This window comes from Cyprinus carpio, chromosome A25 (genome assembly GCF_018340385.1).
Source record: "Cyprinus carpio isolate SPL01 chromosome A25, ASM1834038v1, whole genome shotgun sequence".
Lineage (NCBI taxonomy): Eukaryota > Metazoa > Chordata > Actinopteri > Cypriniformes > Cyprinidae > Cyprinus > Cyprinus carpio.
In genome coordinates, this window is record NC_056596.1 from 13,427,952 (window position 1) to 13,453,328 (window position 25,377).

The 25,377-nt window shown below is 35.8% G+C and overlaps 1 protein-coding gene and 1 pseudogene across 2 annotated transcripts; one reads left to right on the plus strand and one right to left on the minus strand.

The window, feature by feature from the left end:
- Window positions 1–278: 278 nt before the first annotated feature.
- On the minus strand, window positions 279–13,006 carry LOC109108123 (annotated as a pseudogene).
- Window positions 13,007–15,317: 2,311 nt separating this feature from the next.
- Window positions 15,318–22,689, plus strand: LOC109108122 (insulin gene enhancer protein isl-2a). 2 transcript variants are annotated; one of them, XM_042715616.1, is made up of 6 exons: window positions 15,318–15,388; window positions 15,832–15,987; window positions 16,891–17,156; window positions 18,242–18,525; window positions 19,300–19,467; window positions 20,202–22,689. In XM_042715616.1, the coding sequence occupies exons 1-6, from the start codon at window positions 15,318–15,320 to the stop codon at window positions 20,316–20,318; spliced, it is 1,062 nt and encodes a 353-aa protein (XP_042571550.1). In that variant the 3' UTR covers window positions 20,319–22,689. The 2 variants fall into 2 exon arrangements, with proteins under 2 accessions (XP_042571550.1, XP_042571551.1); XM_042715617.1 differs by having other exon boundaries at window positions 16,891–17,153; window positions 20,202–22,686.
- Window positions 22,690–25,377: the final 2,688 nt, after the last annotated feature.

A 25,377-nucleotide genomic window follows, 5' to 3' on the forward strand; every position in this document is an offset into this window, starting at 1 on the left:
ACCCCCATCCCAATAGCATGAGCCTCTGAAAAGATCTTTCTGCTTTCCGACTAAGGCAAATTAATCCTGTTATCGACAAGGGATTTTACAAACTGACAATGGGAGAGATTGTCAAGCAATTAAAAGTTGGTAAATTCAGACGTCCAGTGTCTTTTTTTAAAGTGTCAGTTTTTTTGTAGTTGAAAGTATGTGTATGTTCAGAATTGCTTTTCAAGGATCCAGAATGCAAAAATGTGCCGAAAACTGGTCATTTGAGACAACAAAACCAATGCACAAGAACAAGCATAAGTATATTTATTGGATCACTTCAGTGAACATCCAGGTCCAGACAGCTACCTTATTAAAACAAACAGCAAGTTACTTCCACAAATATATGACATAGAACATGAAAAGAACATCATAAGACAGCCATCCACAACTGCTGGATAAATGAACTCTACTCCACTGAGGTCTGTTTACAGCAGGAGTGTCCAATCCTGCTTCTGGAGGGCCAACGTTCCCCAGAATTTAGCTTTGACATACTAGCCTGGATGTTTCTAGAGATCCTGAAGACCCTTATTAGCTGCTTTAGGTGTGTTTAATTAGGGTTCGAGCTGAACTGTGCTCAAACACTAATGTTAAAAACCTGACTTGGAAAAACAAAATACTTCTAACACGTGTCAATTATTTTTATTTAAAAAAAGTGGTTTAATGTTTACATTAGCTATTACAAGTACATATAGGGGTTCTGGAGGGAAATCATGTTCAGGAGGAGACCATCAGTGGACTGTTGGCCCTGAAGTTCTTAAGGCAGGCTCCTAGTGCAGTTCTCCGGGTGAGTACCGTCTTCCTGAGTCGTCTAGGCTTCGGTCAACTCAGGTACAACCTAGAAATGGATACACGTTAACATAAACTGGCCCAAGTCTTTCAACACCCTCGCCCTGTTTACACCTGGTATTAAGATGCATTTTTGTTGATCCGATGCCAAGTGGACAAAACTACATACAGGTTTAAACAGGGTCTGAAACATTTTAAGCTAGTCCACTTTCGAACACTTCCAGAGGTAGTCGAAAACACATTCGACCAGATTGCTCATGTGCAAACACTCATATGGTCAAATGTGTTTGAAAATCCACTAAAGACCATCTCCTCTCTCTGCCTGCTGACTGAATTCTTAAACATTTTGGGATGTGTTCAGGACTTAAAAGTTTTCTGTCACATGCCGGATCTCCTGATGTAAGAAATGAAGAGAACCAGGTGCTTCTGCACAATGTGCTCGAGAAAGCTACAGTAAAAAAAAAAAAGTGATGCCATGTCACGAATTAGACCCCAAATTTGACTCCTCACGAAAGTTTATCATATGCATGTGTTTAAGTTTTGCCAGTTTAAGCATTCAAAAGATTTTAAACCGTTCAAGTGCAAGAAATCACGAAAGACAACTAAATTCAGTAATTTATGGCTGTTTTCTGTGCGCACACACACCCAAAGCGCACTCATGGAGCCGCATCTCTGACAGCGCACCATTACAGAACTGAGTTCACTTGTCTCTGAGCTTAAACAGCCAAATACACACAAAATTAACCTGTTAACTGTCACCTAAATTTACTTCACTATATTACAATTAAATCCTAATCTAATCATGCCAAACTATATATCGTTGGAAAGGTCTTACGTGTATGTAAAAAGTATTGACCAACATGTATTAAAAATGTAAAAAGCACAATGTTTCTTTTTGTGTGAAAACATGAATAAAGGCAGAGTGCTGAAAGGATTATTTTTTTTTTTTTTACTTTAACCCCTGCGTGTTGTTGAAGTGTGTTAGCCAGACTGGATTTTAAATTTGCCGGCTGAAATTGTAAGTTCGCCTTCAAGGCAAAAAAAATGTAAAAAGCAGAACCCATTTGTATCTGTCAAACTTTTCTCCATTGTTTAAGCACCCTAGGCAGAGTGGTTGTCATTTGAGAACATCCTGAACTTTACCTATACGTTGAGTTTCTCATCTAAAACTGAGGTGTGCCCTGAAAAACTATATCGTCACCCCAATATGTCCCCGGCTCACTTTTCAATCTAAGGAAGGAGGAGAAAGCCCATACATTTTAATCAGTTACCCGAGGAGTGATCATGTGTAAGCTGATCTGAGAGACGCCCCTGCTCACCAGCACTGCCCATCATCAGCAATCACTTTTACACAGTTTACCTGCACACCTGTGTCTAGCACGCACCGCCTGAATAAAAGATGAACGACAGGGCAAACACAGGGAAATAAACGATGCTAGCGTTACACGAGGTAAACACCAACAACAGATGGATGTGGTGTGTGTGTGTGGCAGCCCTCTGGCACTGTGAACGTGTGTGCCATCTTAAACTACGACGCGCAGCCGGGCGTGTAAAGCTCTGGTGAGAGGAGACAGAAAATAAAGGTGAAAAACTACACCCGCACACTTGTGCCGACTATCAATTACTTTTCTGCTCCGAAAGAAGGAGAAGTTCTGTATAAGGCTTCTGGTTGGAGCCACTGATTAATTCAGCAACTCAATAATTCAGAAGTTGCACACTCTCCATTAGGTGGAATAATGCTCCCTGCAAAATTTAAAAGGGAAATAATGGGACAGCTTTTTTGAATCGCTCTGGTTTTGGTTGTAGATCAGCTTTGGCTGAAGAAATTAATACCAGGTCATTTGAAATTTACAGCACTATTAATAATAAACTTGAACGGTACTGCTGATTGCCCGATGCACTGGATTAAAATGTCTCTGATGACCTGACAAGGATCTTTTTTGCAAATGAGATCTGTGTTTTAGAGGAAGAAGACTGTATCTTTCTTGTAACGTATACTTTATCCTTAGTTGGAACTTCAAATGCCAAAAGGCTTCTCCTCCCTGTCCCGAGGAACTGGGCCCATTTTTAGTGATAAAAAAAGAAGATCAGGTGGGAATGGTAATTAGTAAAATAATGAGGGGATTTTTTCTAACCATATAAACAAATTTTGAAAACAGAAGTCGGATTCAAACCTGTGTTTCCTACATGAGCACCACATGTCTCTAATCTCTAGGTCACAACTACAACTAGGAATCCTACCTTGAACAGATCTGCCACTAGGCCATAGTCAGCCACCTGGAAAATGGGGACTTCTGGGTCCTTGTTGATGGCCACAATGGTCTGTGAAACAATTAAGTAAATTATTTAGCGTGGTGGGCTGTACTGAATAGAAAGCCTCTATGGGATGAGCGCTGATGGACTATAGTCTCCATAAGCTGACATGAAAAATAATTCCCAAAAGTCAATTCCCAGAACAAGCGCAGTAGTAACAAAAAATGCTAACAGATGATTCTTGTAAACATCTGGTCAACATGAGGATGATGCTCATTTACGGAACATATGGATGAAGATGGTTGTGATGGGCTCTGACAGATAAAGCAGCGTGACCAGAAACTCTATTCCAAAGGTGCAGAATAGAAAATGCAGATGAATTATGGATGCAGGTAAAAAGCTACTCCACATCGCTTTTAAAACACTCCATTCCAATACACCGTCACATTTAAAAGCGAGTTAACTTGGCATATTCTGGAAACTCTTGGAAACACCGCTGCTTGTGGAAGGGGGTTTCCTCTGATATTATCACAGAAAATGATATCTTCTTAGTGTACTACAGTGTGTGGGTGTGTATTTTGACATGTACAGTATTACTAACTGTACCTTGCTATCTTTCATTCCAGCAAGATCTTGGATCGCTCCACAGATGCCAACCGCAATGTACAGCTCCTGCAGAGTAACCATAAAAAGTATTAAAATGATTTTAAAATGATCAGCAATTTCTTGCTCTTTTGAATAAAAGTAACTTTTTTGACCGTCCATATTTGCATTTCACTGTCTATTCATTACTCAGCAACTTCACCCGTGTATGAACGGCCAGTAGTTTTCACATGCAGTAATTAGCCAATCAAGTACATGACATATTACTAATCTAAATTACACTTGTTTTTATTTTGTTTTTTTGTTCAAGAAACTAACAAATATAATAAGTGGATTTTGGGGAGAAAATTAGATGCTTACTAAGAATACATCTCCATTACATTATTATAAAAATATATATATTTTTTTTAAATAATTTTGTGTATGTATGTGCATACATATATGTGTGTGTGTAATAGATTAACCATGTATGAAGTACTATGTACTATGTTAGCCATCTATATATAAATTCTGGCAATTAATCATGTATGATATTCATTAAAACCAAATAATGTTAATTTCTAAACATTTAACATTATTAAGAGATGTAAAGCAAATAAAATTATATCTCTCATTTGCCTAACAAACATATTACACACAACATATAATTCTCTCTTCACATGCAAAACTAGCCAGTTATGAATCACTTGTGACAGGAAGCTCATTTAATATGCGTTCAGAATCATGTTATGCACAAGCCTGATTGGCTGACAATATGGTGTGCCATGTTTCAAGCAGCATCACTTAAAATGAGCAGCACTGGGTGTAAATGAGGCTGGTGCTTAAAATTAAATCATGAGCTAGACTCCTGCTTGCATATTATAAGAAATGTGACTGAAAACCCTCAACAAGCGGCTATTTAGCCATGTCACAGGTTGCTAACGATACAATAACGAAGGACGTTTAAAGCTGTAAATTTGAGCTAAAACGAGCAGGATCTCGGCGATGGCACAGAAGCACTCTGCTGACCTCTCGTCCCGGAGTACAGGCCACAACATCCTCACAATTACTCAAAAGAGGAGCACTTGGGGGATGTGGCAGGGAGCTCCCCCTCGCCTCCACCCTTGTCCCGAGGGAGTGGTACATCAGTGGCTCTCAGCTTAATGCACTGCTCCATGAATATTTCAGTGCAGTTTAATGTGGCTGCAGCTCTCTCCCGGGGGCCACAGCTTCAATTTGCGAACATGTGGCCGGCCGGAGCACTAAAAGCCAGAGGGAGAGGAAGGAGGGCAGGGCTGGTGTTTCAGATGGGCTGAAGTGATGGAGACCCGCAAATATCTCAGTATCCACAGGAAGGAGAAGGTTGTAGTGCATGTTGGATAAAAGTTTGCTGAGGATTTCTTGTAGTTTTCAGATAACTGTTGCTAATTACCTCCACCTCCCCATTTACCTCATAACAAATTAAAATCCGTTTTTAATCCTGCTTTAAAATGTCATTTCTCCACCTCTGCTGAATGTCTCAATATGCAAACAGAATCGGTGACATTATGGGAGTTGGCACTTTTTGAGAATAGGGAACAAAACACAGCGTGAATCTCTTGAAAACCCTTTTTTGCTTTTTTTTATTTTTTCACAAATGGTCTGTGAAAGATGGTTCAGAATATGTTAAATGCACCCTAAATATTACAAACTAAACTAATTTATTACAAGAGCAAACTAAAGGTTAAAAAAAGGTGAATAATACACAATCAATAAAATAAATAAATTGATTTTGTTAATGTTTTGAAATAGATTTTATGCTTTCAGATTAATTTGACTTATTTTTAATAATTTATAATAAAGTTTTTGTGATTTTTCCTCTTTTTTAAAAAAAAAAAAATGTTTTTACTAATTATTATTTCCCTTATAGCTTTAGTTCTTTTAGTACATCAAGTTAAACTAAATGAAGTTAATATTTATTTTATTTCAAGGTTTTTTTATGGTTAACGTTTACTATAATAACCCTGTTAGGGACTGGCTAGTTCAGGACCAGATGTTGGTTTGTAATTATTAATACAATTGTATTTCCAATAAATGAAGGAAAAATATTTCTTTGGTTAATTTTTATTACAGCATATCAGTTAAAGAGTTATATATATATTATATAATTATACTACAGTGAAAGCAACTCCATATCATACTTAAATAGTTGCAGCATCATGGTGCACATCTTTAAACATGTATTTTACATAAAAAAAGCTGCAAAAAGCCTCCAAATCATGCACATCCAGTCATCAAAACTAAAAGACTACGATTAACCACAAAAGGCATACTCAATCGACCCAAAACAACAATCTTGACTCAAGTTCATTTCACTGGCAGAACTCATTCGGGACTTGTTCAGGGTGAATACTAATGCACAACAGTCGGATCGCGCTTGACAAGCTTGTCAAAACATTTAGAGAATTGGGTTTGGGGCTGATTTGGCCGGTTTGAGCTCAGGGCGGACCTGTGTGGTGCACGGCTCTACTAATGGCTCTGGTAAATCATTTAGAAGCCGGAATGTGCCATTAACTACATCACAACGCCTCAAAGCTCCGCTAATGTGTGGATAATGACTGCAGGGAGGTCCCACTCGCAGCGGATAATGGAAAATTAACCTTTTTAAAGGGCAACACGGATCCATCTTTCTGGACTCAAACAGAAACAACAATTAGATGTTGTTGTATTCAAAGTCAAGATGGTTTATTAAGTCTAAAAAGCTGGTGGGTTTGTAACTTTGAGAGAATTTTTTCCCCTCTGTAGAGGCAATTAGTGCATGTGTCTGACTGTAGGACACACTGAGAAAGAAGACAACCGGTTTTTGATGGCGGCACTTACAGGGGCCACAATCTTTCCAGTCTGGCCAACCTGCATGTCATTGGGAACATAACCAGGAGGCACCGACTGCAAGAACATTTTGGTGGTTTCATTTTAAATTCACGTAGCTTGATTAAAAACAAACACTAAAACAGAAACTAGAGTAAAAATCAACAAAACAAACAGCGTACCGGCTGCGTTCAGCTTGTCGGCGAGGTTGTAGAGCAGTTTGAAGTTCTCGCCGTTCTTCAAGCCCCTCCCTGTTATGACAGAAAGACGGCAGATGGGTATAAAATATGAAATTACTGACAAGGTTATGACTCCAGTAGGATCGATACTGTCTCGGTTTACTATTGATTTTCTGAGCAAAGAAAAAAAACTGCCTGGAAGTTTCTAGGGAATACCCAACATCATGACCTACGGTTCACACAAACAATGAACGTAAACACAAAGAGGATGTAGTCTCTATGGAAAGCAGTTTCAGTTTATTGTAATTTATTGATGTTATTTTTCTTTGAATAAGCAATAAAATATGAGTTTCTGTTTTTTTGTTTATATAAATCAAAGCTTTGTTTATAATAAAATATTTAAATACAAAAGTAAATAAAATACAGTAAAAAGCAAATTACATGATATCTAGATATATATATATATATATATTTATTTATTTATTTATTTATTTAGTTAGTTTATATAGTATTTATTATATATATATTTATTTATTTATTTATTTATTTATTTAGTTAGTTAGTTAGTTAGTTAGTTAGTTAGTTAGTTATACCAGCCTCAAAAAGGTGGCAAAATGTCATTATAATAGTAATACGATAAACAATGAACAATACTTACAGTATAGTAACAGTATAGTTTGTAAAATTCCAACTTTATATTTAATATTTTATTAAATATTTATACAGTTTAAAATAAATGTTCTAATGAATAATTGTAATTGAATGTTGTTATTTTTCTGTAAGCAGTAAATTATAAGAGTGTGTGTCTACAGGTTGTTTAGAATCAAACATTCTAATACAAAATACATTTAAAAATGAAATATTTCATTTAAAAAAAAATGTTTAAAGAAAAATAATTACATGGTATCCTTTTGCTGTGTTTTTATTTAGGTATGTATGCATGTATGTATGTACTTGCATATTTATTTATCTATCCGTCATAAAAAGCTATATTCATGGTAATAATAAAGAAGCAATAATATAATAAACATTGATGCTTCATACAGCATTATGAGAATTATATAAAATCTTTTTGTATTTGATATATCTACACACACACACATACACACGTGTGTGTATAGATATATATCAAATACTAAAGAACTTTATACACACACACATACAATTTCCCCAGGTGAAAACCCAAAACATTTCTGGATAAAATCATTGTCTAGTGACATTAAAAGCAGTACAGGCCAGTAAAATATGGAGGTAGCTTTCTAAAAAAAAGATATTAGTGACTCTTCTGCTTAAAAAAGGGTGACGTGATACAGGTAGGTGAACAGGTTATCATCATAGCATATCTGAAACACTGCACTGACCAATCAGCATCTGGAAGTGAACTACACATTCTGTAACATGCATTAGTTAATATTAGGACACTTTCCTGTAATGTCCAATGGATGTTTGTGGTTCTAATGTGAGGTTCTTACCTCCAGACACCACGATTTAGCACTGGTGAGTTCTGGACGGTCACTCTTGGTTATATTTTGTTCCAGCCACTCAGAGACTCCAACAGGGGCAGACGGAGAGACTGCAAAAGCAACAACATCTCGTGAGGAGACGTCCAAATAAACAGGCAGAGTTGTTCCGAAATGCCCTTTACGGTCACTTTAAAGACAAACGTTTAAACAAACTAGCCCATCAAAACCTCACAGCGGAGTGGAAGATTATATACAGCACTATACTAAATACTATAAACCTTTGTGTGTGGTACCTTCCTCTGAAGAAGCGCTGCCCCCCTCCACGGCCGCAGGTTCAAAGGAAGTGCCTCTAACGGTGAAGACCTTGATGCTTTCATTGCACTTGACTGTGCTGAGGGCATTTCCTGTGAATGAAAAATGGGAAAATAGGTGTTTGAAATGACAAGAAATATTGTTAATAGCAAAAAAAATAATAATAATAATAATTAAATAATTTAATAAAATCAAATAAAAATTAAATTAAATTAAATCAACTAAAAATATAAGACATTTCAGATCAAGTTTTCATTTTTAATAATAAAAATGAATTATTTTTTGTTAAAAGGAGCTAGATTGTCACTATATAATAGCCTGTATTAAGGTAATTAACACACATTACTACATTGTATAATGAAAAACATATCATCATAAAATGTCAATTTAAATACTTTTCAGACAATTTAAGAAAATGTATTATAAATCATGTGCACAGAAACTTCAAGGATCCCCTGGCTGAAAACCTTGGACAAGTGGCAAACTACCACTTTTCATTTGATGTTTCGCAAAAAAAAAAAAAAAAAAAACATTTATATCTGATTTAAAATAACATTTAAATAAAAGAGTCTCATAAATAATATCTTTTGCACAAGTGCTTTGTGCTTGCCAAATATAAAGTGGCCTGAGTAATTAATATTTATGGCAGTAGAGTTTATGGATGAGAATCAGTGAACAGAAAAAGAATACATGCAAAGTGGGACAAAAAGGCTCCAGGGTCCCCCCTTAGATATCAAAATTAAATATACGATTTGTTTCAAGTCAGCGCGAGTCATTGCTCGTCTCCAACTACGATGGCCAGACTCCTAAATCACAAACTCTGTGTTAAACAACAAGAAGGATATGGAACAAACCAAGAAGGTTATTTGAAAGCAAACAGGTTTAAAGCAAGCGTTACATTGAGAAGTGCTACTGGTGTAATAGTTTTTGTGTTTACCGGCGTAAATAGTCCTCACAAAGGTGTCTGGAGATTTGATCTCAATGATATCTGAAATGGGAGCCACATCCAACTTGGCAGCCACTCTTGGAAGGAGATTCTACAAATGAAGACACACACACACACCCTTATTAAAGACAGACGGATGTATCTGAAGCTCATGGATTAAGTTCAAGCCACATGTCCATCCTTATCTACAGATGTGGTCAAATTTGATTTGTTTGGAAATAGCATTATTTCGGCAGGCATTGATCAAAATTCAGTTTCACCGCATGTCTGAAAACTTTGGCCATCCTGCATCGCAGACGGAATAAATATCGTTGAGTCTCAAAAAGAGCTCTAAGTTATGTCTGGAGGTGAAAAATATTGCATAGTGGTAATTCAAGTGTTTTATATAGTGACATAATGAAACCAAATCCACCACTTAAGCATCCATCAACTAACACATATGTTTAGCCAGTGAGCAAATTGAGACTAATACATCTCTTTGGTCTGGGGTTAGGCTACATAAGATACTGTTTAATGTATTACAATTCAATTTAAATACCATTAGATCTGCTGCCTGACAGTTTGGCTGTGGAATGACAAATAACCGTTCATATAATAGAGCCGCACTTACTGAGGACGGACTTCTCTCACTATTCCAAAAGTCAGAAGCCTGATAGGGGCTCGGCTGTATGAGAGTTTCTAATCCATTTCCCATTTCTGCTTTTCGCTTTGGGAAATAATCAGATAACTTTGGAATGAGAGTAACTACAAAATCCTGCACTAAGTAAAGCATAGCTACACTAATCACTGATGCAAACACATGAAAAATAAAAAAAAGAAGAAGATCAGCGAAAAAATGTATGCTAATTTAGCATGATCACCAAAAAAAGAGCTTCTCAGCAAATTAAAAAAACAGTTTTGCATTTTGATCTGAACAATATTCATCAGCAAAAAAAAATTTTTAAAAAATGGCAATTTGGTACAGTCTGATAAAAGTTATTTAATCAGATGATGTCATTATATCAATTATTATGTCTTCAAATAATATATATATATATATATATATATATATATATATATATATATATATATATATATATATATATATAAGATAAAAAATATATATTTGCCAATTTAGTTTCATCTGATAAAAATTCATCAAATTAAAAACACCAACAAGGCAAAAAAGTATGTCAAATTTGCTTGATCTGATAAAAACAAAGCAAACCGTGTGAAAAAGTTTATCATCAAACAAAAACAGATCGAGGCAAAAACATGTGGAAGCTTAGTTCAATATGATAAATGTTCATCAAATAAGTTCAAGTAAAAAATGTAATGTTAAATTCATAAAATCAGATTAATGTTTAAGATCAAATAAAATAAATACATAAAAGCATGTCAAAAAAAAAAAAAGATTAGGCAAAACTATGTTCCTTTTATTAAAACTGATAAAAGTTTGTCATTAAATAAAATAATCATTTCCGTTCAAACTTTAGCAATCACTGTCGAGGCGAAAGAAAAAAAAAGTAAAAAAGTGAGAAGTCTTTACAATTGTACAAACTTCTTCATCAAAAAAAAAAAATTAAAATTATATATATATATATATATATATAATATATATATATATATAATAAAAAAGTGAGAAATCTTCCAAAAAAATAACAATATATATAACAAATATATATATATATATATATATATATATATATATATATATATATATATATATATATATATATATATATAAATAGTGAGAAATTTTTACAATTGTACAAACGTTGTCATCAAAAAAGAAAAAAGTTTGTCATCAAATAAAAAAAGATCAAGGAAAAACATACATCAGTTTTGTTCTATCTAATAAAAACTTGTCATTTTGTTCAGTCTGATAACAGTTTGCCATTACAATAAAAACATAACCAAATTATTGTTTTAGCGCTCAGTATAGACTGTTGAATAAAACCATAAAATAAAACGGTATGATAAAATCATAACTGTGTTATATAAATTTTTTTTATGCATTTAGCCTGCTATTTTATTCTGACCATTTAATGTCTATTTGTTCAATCTGATAAACTCATTCCTTTTGAACGGACTTTAAATAGCTGACAAAAGGTTTTCAACTGATTAAAGTTAATCAAAATGCTAATATATATATACATACATACATACATGTTCAGTACATGCAATCTCATATAGATGCCTCTTTAAAAAACATAACCACAGTGTGTAAAGGCCACAGGGTGGCTACATGATAAAGACAACAGAATGTCACCCTTTCAGCCCAACATCCTCAACCTCTGCCCTGGATTTACCTTTCCGAAAGCAGAAGTTCCCGCACAGATGTGTGTGAAACTGAACTGTTTCTGGGTTGCCAAGATGAGAGGCGTCAGCTCCTCTGTGAAAGGCAGAAGAATTTAGTTTTTCATTTAAATTGCTCAATACCTCCTTCCCTCACCCGTCAGATGCTTTACGCAAAGTTACTTGAGTAAATCTTCCATTACAACAATCAAATACTTCCGAAATTTAAGAACAAAACAAAATTAAGTTGGGTTTACCTGGCAATAAACCTTTGTAGGCTTCATGTTGAGCTACCAGAACTTTCTTCACCCCCTGAACTTTGGACAACTGCTCTGCAACCTGTCCAGAACCCATAATCAGACCCCTGAAATCAAACTTCTACACACAAATCAATGTGCATGAACGGATCATACCTTTGCACAGTTAGTTCCAGCGACCAGACAGGACACATGACTGCCGAGTTTGGTAGCAGCAGTGATGGCGTTCAGGCTGATGGGGGTCAGCGTCTCATTATTGTGCTCGGCGACTACCAGAGTACTCTAAAACCTCTGAATCAGACCAGACTGGGAAGAGAAAACAGGTTTGGTTAACTACTGAATCTGATACAGTAAGATATAAATATCTGGCCAGCCCTTTCACCCAAATAACTGATATGAGGTTACCGTTTAGACATTGTTCTGTAGCCCACAGAGATCATTAGACATCTGAGACATAACAGGGGTCTGATACTACTTAGGTCTGACCTAATATATTAACATATCAAATGCAATGCAGGTCACATTTTAAATGCATTGTAGGTCAAGTATTTAACGTTACTTAAGGACAGTGAGGAGGTTTCATAATGCACTGTTTACAAATTGCATAATCTTGACAGCTAATTAGCAAGCTCTGTTTATTACCAAAGCATATACCAAGAGTCATGAACAACACGTCATGTTTATTAAATAGGTCAATATTTCGGTTTATAGCTATAAAACGAAGCAAAACTACGAGAATATATGAAACTTGTCGCCTAGCTAGCATACTGTATTGAAAAATATGTTAGCAAGGTAACCAAAACATTTGACATTGCGCTTTAACGCTCACATTTCAAAAACAAGATGATATGGAAGTTTAGTAACATATTGCTGCATAACTTCTGCTGAACTGAAGGAGTTAAGCCAGCGTGCTAAGCTATTCGTGTAAATGTATTTTTGTCTAAAGGTAGAGAGAGCGTATAACAACTTTAAAAGGAAGTGCGCACTGGTTAGTGTGTCGTTTCGACGGATTTGTCTTACCAGCTGCCTGAGATGTGTCTTGTTTATCACTCTGAGCATTATTACAGCAGCCACACTGTCACTGCTTTATTAACAGTTGAGTTCTCGCGAGACTTTGCGAGATCAAAAGAGACACCCCCCCTTCTTGAGCATAAATCAGTTTGTAACAGCTCAAATGTGGTTTGGGTGGTAGCATTCCTCAGGATATGTGCGTGTAGTCAAACATATAAATATGTACAAGAAAATGAACAATCAATAAAATGTTAGTAGAGATCGAATTGTATAATAGCACAGTGGGCGGAGTCGGGGTGGATATTTAATTAGGGGGCGTGGTTTCATAGTTTAGCTAATCTGTGGCGCTTCTAGTTCAAGAAGAGTCGGCACTTACACGGAGACTGTACACGAGGGTTGCATTTTTATTACTTTATTTATGATTTTCTATTATAGGCAGTGTTCATTTTTGGAAAAAGCCGCAGCAAGTTTTCTATAAAGCAAAATAATGCATTTTGATATGAATATGAGCCTTTTTCAGTTTTAAGAGGTATGATATGATTCTTATTAACTTTTTTTGTTTGTTTTTTGGTTTGTTTCATTTACTACTTTTATGTAATTTATTGATTTGACATGATATTTTATGTTTTGTATTGCAAAATAAAGTTATCTTTTTAAGTTGAAGACCAAAGAGAAAGATGGAGATTATTTATTTATGACTTTTTGGATTTAGTAGTTATTAAATAGAAGAATTTAACGTTCAAGACTGTTCAATAAAATTATACAATAAAATAATTTAAAAAATCATCATCATCAAAAAAAAAAAAAAAAAAAAAAAAAAAAAAAAACATTTAGCCTGTTGTTTAATTCTGGCCATCTTTAGGCCTATTTGTTTGAACTCATTCGTTTGAATTGACTTAAAAATATTATATAAATAAAAATGTATAAATAACCGAGACGACAAAAGGTTTTCATCTACGATTAAAGCGAATTAAAAACGCTAATATTGTGTTCGGTACATGCAATCTCACAGATGTCTCTCCTTGACCCCTTCATGGAGACAGCATGCTTCTAGTAGCCTAAATGAACTGTATTTCTTTTTGCTGGGTGAGAGGTGAAAGTCAAAGGTGAGGTTCGACCCACGGTCACTCAGTGAGAGTGAGTGGATTCGTAACAACGTGATCGTCCGAAACATTTTCAGGGTGCAATAAACGAAATTATTCATTACGGTCGCTCTTAAAATATGTGTGCAGGCATATTTTAATCCAAATTAAACATGCTGGAGGAGAAGTGTTTATCTATCTCGAAGTACAGATATGACAAAAAGTGACTGATTAAAAGATTTGTTTAATTTAAAGAGAAGCACGAATTATTCGCAATAAAATGTTAGAGTTTAATTCAAGGTGCGTATCGCTTAAGGATACAAATACTAACAGTTAGAAGCAAATGTGTCGAAATTCTTTAATAGGCTCACTCCAAGTTTTTTCTAATAGCCTTCTCTGCACTGCTGTAAATTAGTAATGTTGTTTAAGTTAATTAGCTTACATTCTTTTTCTACCTAACTTATACTTTTTTTTGACTCCAAAGGCTTGGAATGGTAAAGATGTAACTGGTTATGATATGAACTGTATGTTACATATCAAACAATAGTGATGTTATTTTGACGTCCAGGAGGGGGCTCACTAGAACACATGGACTTAAATTCATATTCATAAATTAAATTACCCATACGGAAATTTTTCAAAGCAACGAAGACAAAATATGAGTTCTTTATTTTATTTTATTATATATATTTTTTTTTTTTTGAGAGAGTGCTAATTTTGGAGAATATTTTTAAATGAATTAGCCTAGTATATATTTTAAAACCTTATTCTAGTTTTATTTTATGTTATAGGCAACTTTAATCAAAAGCAGTTTAAACCCGCAAAACATTTCACTTAGCCTGTTGGTGTAAAAGAAAAGGCTTTAACGTTAATATGTTCGTTCATAACGTTAAACACTTACTGCACACACCTTGTTCTTAAACTGAACTTAAAAGATTCACTGTTTCATGAGTTTCAGCTACTTTTCGTGTTTGCTCGTTCACTGCAGTAGCTACTTTGTTCTGTTTCACAGTTATGTTTGGACAGATAAAAGTAGGAGTTTGATCTGCAATATATATCCGATATTCAAAACATTTCCCGTGGTCGGATCTCCACGCCGGGCTGCTGATTTTCGCGGGAGCGAGCGTGGGTCCAGGTTTGCATGTGACGTCAGGGCCCGGTGACGTCAGAGTCCGTGTCTGTGTGTTGCTCTTCCCACAGGCTCTTCGGCCAGAAGTTATTAGTCAGCTCGGGACGAGGCCGTTTCCCATTCCATTTCCTCATCTCTAGCCTTTCTGCCTTAACCCTCCTGTATGGTGGATATTCTACCCCATCCTTCTTTCTTGGGTGATATGGGGGATCATTCAAAAAGTAAGTGCTGGATGTTTACTTTACAAGTTTTTCATCATTGCACAAGAAGTTTGAATATCGTTTATGCAAAAAGAGTTTTAATTTACACCGTTTTGCAAACAATACTGACATGTATTATGTCAAAAGCTATTACATTTATAATTATATTTTGGCTATCATTTTTGTCCTAAATTAAATAAATGAATAAAAGCATGACTTATTGCAAACAGTTTTTGGTGCAGCCAAAAACACGAACTATTATAATTAAATAAAACAGAAGGAATTGACATTTTGTGGTCTATAGCGACATTCAAAACGAGGATGCATGCATGAAACATGAGCTCTAATGTATAATTTTGTATATATTTACACGACGCTGGTGTTTTGCGGGAAATAATAGTGCAGCAGTCTGTACACAAAAACCCCCTCTCCCCATCAACAAAAGAATTCAATAACCACCATTTTAGTATGCTGAAGAAATAACATACATGATCAGTACATCCTGCGAGTGTCCCCGGACCTGGAGTGGCACGCAGCCTGTCTGAAGTGCGCAGAATGCAGTCAGTACCTGGACGAGACGTGCACTTGCTTCGTCCGAGACGGCAAGACGTATTGCAAGAGAGATTACGTACGGTACGAGCCACTCTATATTTGTGATTTCGCAGCTTTGGAATTTCGTCAAGGCCCTCTTCTTCACAGATTCTTGACCCAAACAGATCTAGAGATATGGGAAAGCTCTGCAATAGTGTTTTTACCATTAACTAACTAATAAAAAGCTGGTGTTGCGAAGGTAAAGGTAGCCTATAGATTACAATTATTTTATTACATTAGGCTATGTTATAGTAAAGGCTCCTATGTAATATAATTGTAAATAGCTAAGATATTAAGCGGAAATTGTCATTCCTTTTCAGCAAAATTCCGAGTGCATGTTCTAAATATTTCATGGCTAGAGTGTTTGGTTAACATATTACAGTCTTGTTTGATTTAGGCTTGTCATGCTTGTTTTCTAGTACCGGTGTTTGTTCAGTTTTGTCTTAAAGTTTGCTTTGTAAAAAAATATAATTCCGTTGGTAGCCTAATACTTTTTGTAAAGCCTGTAAGGGTATTCTTGGTGATGCAATATAATGTGTTCATTTTGTCTAATAGCCTAAATCTTATTATAGGATATCAACTGCATGCTCTTATAAGTATGAAATCTCAGATATAATAGCCTACACTATAACGTATAAGGTATAATTGTAAAGAATAATGCATCAAAACTATTGTCAAACACTCTTGTCATGTATACTCTTTTTAAACTGTTTTGCGCCCAGGAATAAATGCGTCACTGTGCTTACGTATATTAATAGAAGAATAAATGCATGTATTATAATGTGTAGCCTTATTACTTTTATCATTCATTAAATGCTTAAAGAAAAGAGTTATCGTTGTGTGTACGGTCCGTGTTTCTCGGCCTTGTAATATCAAGCTGAGGTAGGCTGAACGATTTTGGAAACGGACACTAAAATTAGAAAAGGTTTCTTCTGGAAATTGCAGGTTATTCGGGATCAAATGCGCCAAATGTAACATCGGTTTCTGCAGCAGTGACCTGGTGATGAGGGCCCGGGATAACGTCTATCACATGGAGTGTTTCAGATGCTCGGTGTGCAGCAGGCATCTGCTCCCGGGAGATGAGTTCTCTCTGCGGGACGAGGAGCTGCTCTGCCGGGCGGACCACGGGCTGCTGATGGAGCGCACTTCCGCCGGGAGCCCCATCAGTCCCGGAAACATTCACTCCAACAGGCCCCTGCACATCCCAGGTAGCAGTAATAATACTATTATTTAAAATAATAATATTAATAATGATAATAATTACAGTGCCTAAGTAACACTTTATTTTCGGGAACTCGGAATTACATAATCCGGGTGCTAATAGTGGGCTAATATATGATTACAATAATAATATTAGGCTATATATTACATAATATTATATATAATAATATATAAATAAAATAACACTAATTATGTCGTTGTTGTTATAGGCCTAGTCGTTGTGAAATAATACAGTTACTACCAGTGTGAGATTCCTGTTTTATATTCTGTGTTTACAGACTGAACCGAGTAGCTTGTGTTCTGTGCCTGCAGGCCAGTTTGAACATATTTGTTTTCAATCCCTGATGGCAGACTTGTAACTAGCTGAGACTGTTTGAGGATATTCTTGATTGAATTAACATGACCTGAAATTAATCTGAAACCGGTTATTGGCATAATGATTTGAAATTATGCCCGCAGCGGTTAACTAGCCTACTGAACAGCGTTTTTCTTAGTTATGTTTTAATAAAAAGAAATTGCAGTAATATTGCGATCTTCTAAATCAAGAGGTCTGTTATTATATAGACAGAATTTTGAGTGTTGGCTGTTCGCGTTGTGAAATATCAGATAACCTATCAGAAAAGAAAATGCCCTTTTTTCGGTAAATACATTATTGATTAGGAATCAAATTTACATTTCGAGCTAAAGCTGCTTTTAGATGAATTGACTAAAATAACCCGTGTAAATGTTGAACTGTCTAATTCTTTGATATCTGGCTTATTTAAAGCTTAAACAGCATTAAACCATACGAATATTCTGTATCACTACTTAACCCTCTTATTACTCTGTAATATCGTGCACTTATTGCATGTTATACTTTTATATCCTATGTCGAACCTTGAACATTTTGCACATACAGCAAAGTTGAGAGCATATTGAAACCCCCATGGTGTTTTGACTGACACGCACTTGGCTACAGACCGATGTGTGTATGCACAATTTAACCTTCAAGGCTAAACGTGCTCTTCTGTAGTGTGTCTGAATAATGAAATGTCCTCTTAAGCCGAAAAGTGATTTATACGCCTTTTATTCGCAGAACCTGTGCCAGTTCGACAGCCACCTCACCGGAACCACGTTCATAAGCAGTCTGAGAAGACCACGCGCGTGCGGACAGTATTAAACGAAAAGCAGCTTCACACTCTCCGGACGTGTTATAACGCAAACCCGCGACCGGACGCGCTAATGAAAGAGCAGCTCGTGGAAATGACCGGCCTGAGCCCACGCGTCATACGAGTGTGGTTTCAAAACAAACGCTGCAAAGACAAGAAGAGGTCCATTCTTATGAAACAACTACAGCAACAGCAACACAGCGACAAAACGGTAGGAGTATACATTTTGCAAGCAACCCTAATGACTGAAAAATATCTCTACAAGCAGATTTAATTCGACTTGTTTCGGTGTCGACTCTGTACTCTTCAAATAAAGTTTCTTCAGTGTTTTCTGGAGCACCTTAGTAGAGAATCTAATTTCATTATTTATCATTGAACTGGCTTCAATCTATTTTGGAGATTAAAAATGTTATTGATGTTACATAACTCGTTTTTCGGCTTCTTATGGTAACAGGCTAGTTCTCGTCTGTCATTTGTTTTTTAAATTGACCTGTGAACGATGTCTAGTCTAGCTTTAGCCAGTAGCGATATATATCCAACTGTGTTTTCCCAGCGATGCCACAGAAGAACTATCTTTCAGTGAACAATTCTTAAAATAAAAAGAAAGTTTTTTTCTTAGTGTGAAGAACATTTTAATAATCTAAAGCACCTTTTCCACTATAAAGAACATTTTGTGCAACAGAATGGTTCCATGAATGTTGGAACTATTGATGCCAATAAAGAACCTTTAGTTGTAAAAATCTATCTATCTATCTATCTATCTATCTATCTATCTATCTATCTATCTATCTATCTATCTATCTATCTATCTATCGTTGTTCATAATATACACTTTACAAATGAGATAGACTATATTTTCGCATATTGTTGTGATGTTTGAAAGATTATGAACATCTGTGAAATTCCCCCCAAAGTATTAAGCGTCTTTGAAAATTGAAATGCGATAGCTATGTGTCGCTAAGGTCTCTCCTCTACCTTTCTGCAGAATCTTCAGGGTCTCACGGGAACGCCTCTGGTGGCAGGCAGCCCGATTAGACATGACACCACAGTCCAGGGAAATCCTGTAGAGGTTCAAACCTATCAGCCTCCGTGGAAAGCCTTAAGCGAATTTGCCTTACAGAGTGACCTGGACCAGCCTGCTTTCCAACAGCTGGTGAGGACTGCCATCCCCGGACATTTATTAGGCCTACAAGGCCTACCATGCCGACTTTTCTTCTTTAAATCAAAATGATCAATTTAAACGTTTTCAAAGCAATACAATGGACTGCGGATTGTTATATTGGATTTGAGGGGCGTTAGCCAGCATTCAGGAATTATTTAAATTTTGCTCAAGTTCAAGCGAGCACTGTATTGTAGGCTAATTGTTTTTACTTACAAGAAGAAATACATATGACTTAATATAGCCTATTCGTTTTACAGGGTTTTAACACGTTTTAATAACTAGGCTACTAAAGTTACCTACACAAGTTTGTCTGAGCATCAGCATAGCATTTTCAGTTAGGATCAGTAGGCCTATATCAGGCGATACATCAACAAAATCTAGTGTAATTATTTATTACTTTAAGAGAAAATAGAGAAAAGTTTTATTACTTTAAGAGAAAAGTAGTTAAAACGATTAACCTGACTCTTTTTTGTTTCTTTGTAAGTGCGCGAAAATAGGCTAGGCTACTATCTTTGCTAACAGATGGCGCGAAATTTCCAACGGAATTTTCTTTGAACGTTGAGCCCACACTTGTAATTCGCACACTTGTCGCTTTCTGTACGCTATATACTGTCTGTTATTTAACAGCATGCCAAAGTTGTGTAGGCTTTTGTAAATGTCAATTGCAAATCGTATGTAAAACTGACATTTAATCCCTGATTCTCAACTCTCCTCCCTTTCTATAGGTGTCATTTTCCGAGTCGGGTTCGCTGGGTAACTCGTCTGGTAGTGATGTGACCTCTCTGTCATCGCAGTTACCCGACACCCCCAACAGCATGGTGCCCAGTCCCGTGGAGACGTGAGAGCCCACCGGAGGACTCCTGCCCCAGCATGCCCTCACCCGCCCTGCATGAAAACCCATCACCTCACCGCCTCAATCGGAAAAGGGATTAACCGAGATGGATTTAAACAGTTTGCCAAACGGAGGAGCCTGTCCAAGCGACTTTGGGGTTTCCAGACGTGTTACAAAACTGTTTTTAAAGCATTTGGACCGTATATCGAGGACGTCCTGCGGAATATGAACACATTATTTTGGTTTTGATTATGGACCACTGTCATCCTTACGAAACAACAGTCTTAACGGTGTTTATTCAAGACCATCATTGTATAGCTTTATCAACAAGTGGTATTTTAATTATAAGACAAAAATCATTTTTTGTCTTAATGCGCATGATCTCTCCGAAGATGTATAAAAACTGAGCTGTAAAATATTTTATCGTAAAGAATGGAGGAAAGATTGTATAAACTTCGCGAATTAAAAAAGTAAGTTATTGTTATTTATTGTCAGGACAACCGTCCATACCAAAAACTGAGAAATTACCTAAATAAACGACGTTAAATGCTGTTTATGTCTGAGGAAGCCTGCATGCAAAGACAACCATATCATGTTACCTTTACATATCTTTTTATATTATAACAAGAGACACTTCAGTTACAAAGGATGGTTACTGGACTGGAAATAACTGTCCAAAGATCTAAGAAAAAGAGCAACGTGAACAGAATTAAATAATGAAACAAATATCAGTGTCGTGATATCTGAATTTATTCTGACAAGAATTTGGAAATTGTATTTTGTATTATGCTTTTTCATCCAGTTATACAGACGGGCATTATTAGGCCACTTTTTTTGACAATAGTTAGGTTAAACTATTCCTTTTTGAGATTCTAGATATAGAGACGAAAATTTTGGACTGTAATACTGAATATAAAGAACAGAATTATGAATTTGTTCTTTGATTTGGGAATACGCTTCTAATTCTCCCCTGTCGAATTATATATGGACCCTTTGAGACTATTGAGCACCAAAATGGCGTTTTTTAAAAGAGACAGTTTTCGTAAAAGTGATAGGCCTATTTATAACACAGCTGACAAATAACTAATAAAGCCACACTCACATATCGAGGCCATAACTTGATCACAGATCCCTAATCTGTCACATTCAACTCTGATCGGAGGCTACGAATAAATATATCGCCTACATCTATCTTTCTAAAAATCGTGTCAAGCGAATACCGAATGAGTAACTGAACCCCTCCCGTAGCAGTGATCAATCTCGTGTTGCTCGTAAAGCTGTGAGTCTAGACGGAGGACAGGGATCGGCATCACCTGCAAAAGATCCACTGAATGGAAGCACAACAAACCCGAAGCCACTTTTCTCTTAACGGGACTCCCTTTCGGCAAACGCACCCTTGCATGTCCAGGGTTTATTTTCCTTCTGAGGCAGCAGATAGCCGCTGGACACCAGAAGATCAGACCAAAATCACTGCGGGCCATTGTGGCAAGATAATCCCGGTGTGTCAGATAACGAAACTCTCTGAAGGACAGGCAGTTGTAAGACAGCGCTGTAGCCTATTCATTTCTGTTGCTTCAGTTATTTTTCTGCATTTAGGCTAATTCAGGCATTCAAACGTTGGTTTGTTTATAATTATAATCTAGTTCTTGTTTTTAATAAATGTTTGACTTATAAGAGCCTGGGCTTTTAGTCCATGTATATTGAGAAACTGTTAAACTTTTAGCAAATAAGTGGATTCAGCAAATATGTGGATTTAATGTGTACTCTATTTCTTCCTGAAAAGAGAACAACATTATTGATGACTCATCCCGCACTACTGATTTTTGTCCAATCAAATGGTCTCTAAAATGACAACGCCCCTCCCTCCATCAACACCTGAAAATGACTAGAATGTGAAATCATTCAGATGGGCTATGCCTATACTTCTCCATATATTATGCAAAAAGCAGTATGCTATTAACAGTGACAACCTTTTAATGTCCGCTCTTTTTTCAACTGTTAGTGTTATAGGCCTATACACCAAGAAAGATTGGTTACATATGTAGTTAAATAACACCCGGTGTTAAGAATTTTCACAGGACATTGCTAACATGACGTGTGTAGTACGTCATTATGTCCATAAACACACACCTATAACGTTCTTTATTAATAAGTTAATCTTTAGTATCTGAAAAAAGGGAATTCCGACAGATGTTTTGGCGTTTCCATGTCCCTCTCAAGCTGCCTCTTTCAATAGGAAACAGGTAAACTGCGATAGTTACGCGATATTAAGGGGTCTTTAGGAAATACACCTTAAAATCTGAAATCTTGAATTGAGGTGTTGTCACAGAGTTCTTTTTTCAAAATCTAACAGCAAAATCGTACAGCGATTAAATACTTAAATATAATATTTACATAGGTTATTTAATTTCAATAGGCATTTTTTAAACATCTATTTAACAATTTATAGCCACCTTTCCACTGCACAGAGGCGGTTTGTGAGAGGCAGTTCTGGGTAAAACTCCTCGATTCTGTTCGTAAAGACAGACTACAAGATTTAATTTAAACATAACCAAAGCCTAAACTTAAGCTTATACCTTAAAACATTACCACTATTCTTTAGCTGTCTTGTAAGTAGGTTAATGGTAGCTATTTCCTTTCAGAAAATGCGAATTTAATAATTATCTGTCAAATTTCCAATCTTAGAGGATTTTTAATTGCTAAACCGTGTTCAGATCTGATCCTGATTACAGCCCATTAAATCGACTGAAATTAAGACCGCTTAAATAGATTCCGATAAAATATCTCTTGTGAATGACGACGGTTTGTCGACATCAGCGCTTATAGATAGTTGCTTTAGGGATAAATAACGATTCAGATGTCATGGCCAGAGGTCAAGAGCCGCATCTTGGTTCAAATTCCGCCACTAATTTAATCATTTAAGCCTAATTAAATAAACGCACACTTAAGCCAAGTTCATGTTTGTATAAAACAAATCTTTGCAAATAACAACTCTGTCCTTGTCTGTCATTTTAATTTGAAAAGTCAGAGTAATTATCTAAACTTTGGTTTATAAATCTAAAAACCAACCCATATTCGACTCTTAAAGCTTAACAACTAATACATGCCCCTTTATGGAAATCTCGTGTGTTAGTTCATAGTCTATTCATGTTTAAATGATTCCTTACAATTAATTTTGAAAACTGTCACAACAGACAAGCTCAACCTTGAAATATAACGAAATAATCTCCAAATATTTTGGATGCTGACAACAGGCAAGAAATGTCAAGCACATTCAGGGCTTGTCTTCAACCATATTTTGTTTTTTTGCCTGTTGAAAAATAATATGCATTAGCCTAAAATATCAATTTCGTATAGTCTAAAGTAAAATTGACTAGGTATACGAAAACCAACTGGGGGAAAATTGGAGAAATGACAAAGGTATTTAAGAAAGAAAAACAAATAGTAGCCTATTAAGACTGAAAAACAAAATAATATTAAGTTTGACTTAGACTGCATAAAATGGTGCAAATTAATTCTCGGCATTCTTGAACACAAATCGAATTTTCACATTCCGGTTTAGCGACATAACATTTAAGTGAAGAAACAAAAAACAAATTAATCAATTAAATAAAATATCAAAGCGCTGTAGCATGAATTAAAACCCGTAATGATGTAAATAATTGTTTGAAATTTGCAATTACATAAGCTTTTTATTTTACACATATTTCCACGCGGTGAAAAGCGTCAATTTGCCGAAAATGACTTCGTTAATCTGTATTTCATATAATGTTGCGGCTGTTGATGTGTATTTTTTTAAGTGTATTTCTAACGTCATTATAAAAGTACGACGCATTTCTTAATTAGGCTACATGTAGAAAATAAGAGAGCATTTCAGTGAAAGCAAGAGACATCCTGACAACAGATTTAGCAAACATATTCGGTCTCTAAAAACATGAACGCTGATGATTCATTAACTGACAGCGTTCTTCTGTTCGAGTTCACGTCAGTCTGCCAAAATCAGAGAACGTCAAGATGGTTTGGAATAGCAAACGGAACGGTTTCAGTTGTCACAAACACACCCACTTAATTTTCAATGCCCACTAACTAGATCTCACAAAAAATACATCAATTTTTTAAAGTAATAGGCTATATTAAAAAGTCCCAGACAATCAAAGTGACCTTAATTGATATATACATAATTGTCTGGTGTAGAAGTGATGGTCTTGTGAAACTGGAGGTGGGTCTGACCCAGAGGCTCCAGCGCAGCGCGCGTTGACACATCGGTGTGTTGAGTGACTCAGAGGCGGCGTGGAGCTGCTGTGACTCACACACACAGGTACAGAAAAGCCTATAGTCTTAGTGTGTGAGGGAGAAAGACTGAAGGGAAGAACAGCGGGCTGTTTGTGGTGCCCCAGGCCAGTAAGAACCCGGTTAGGAGGCCACTACCCTTTTACAATGCCGTTTAACCCACATTGCAGGTTCAAGCTCCACACTGCCTTTCCCTGCTGATAAATTAGTACTGTAAGTTAGCCAATAAAAGCTCTCAATTAAAACACATCCCATGTTGCTTTTTTATGGAGATGTTCCTATAGATATAATAAAACACAGCAAATAACCTTAATCTCCAGTATGCTAAAACAACATCACAATCATGCATGGGAGTACAGTAAAATGTTATTTTTATTACATTTTATTTATTTTTTTTTAATTCTAGTTGCTGAATTTACAGCGGGGTCCAAACGTCTGAGACCATGTCTTATGTCAGTGATTTAAAATCTAATGTAAATCTGAAAATAAAGCTATAGGAATTTATTTATTTATTTTTTAAATCAAAACCATACAATTTATAATAAATATTTTAGATTCTGTACCAGGTCACTAATAATATAAATTAAAGTTCCTCAGAGTCTCTCTTGATTGTGTGTATGTATATATATGTATATATGTATATATGTATATATGTGTGTGTATATATATATATATATATATATATATATAATATATATATATATATATATATTCAAATATCCAAAACATATTCTGGTGAACAATATTTCAAAGCAAGTTACAATAAAAGAACTCAAAGA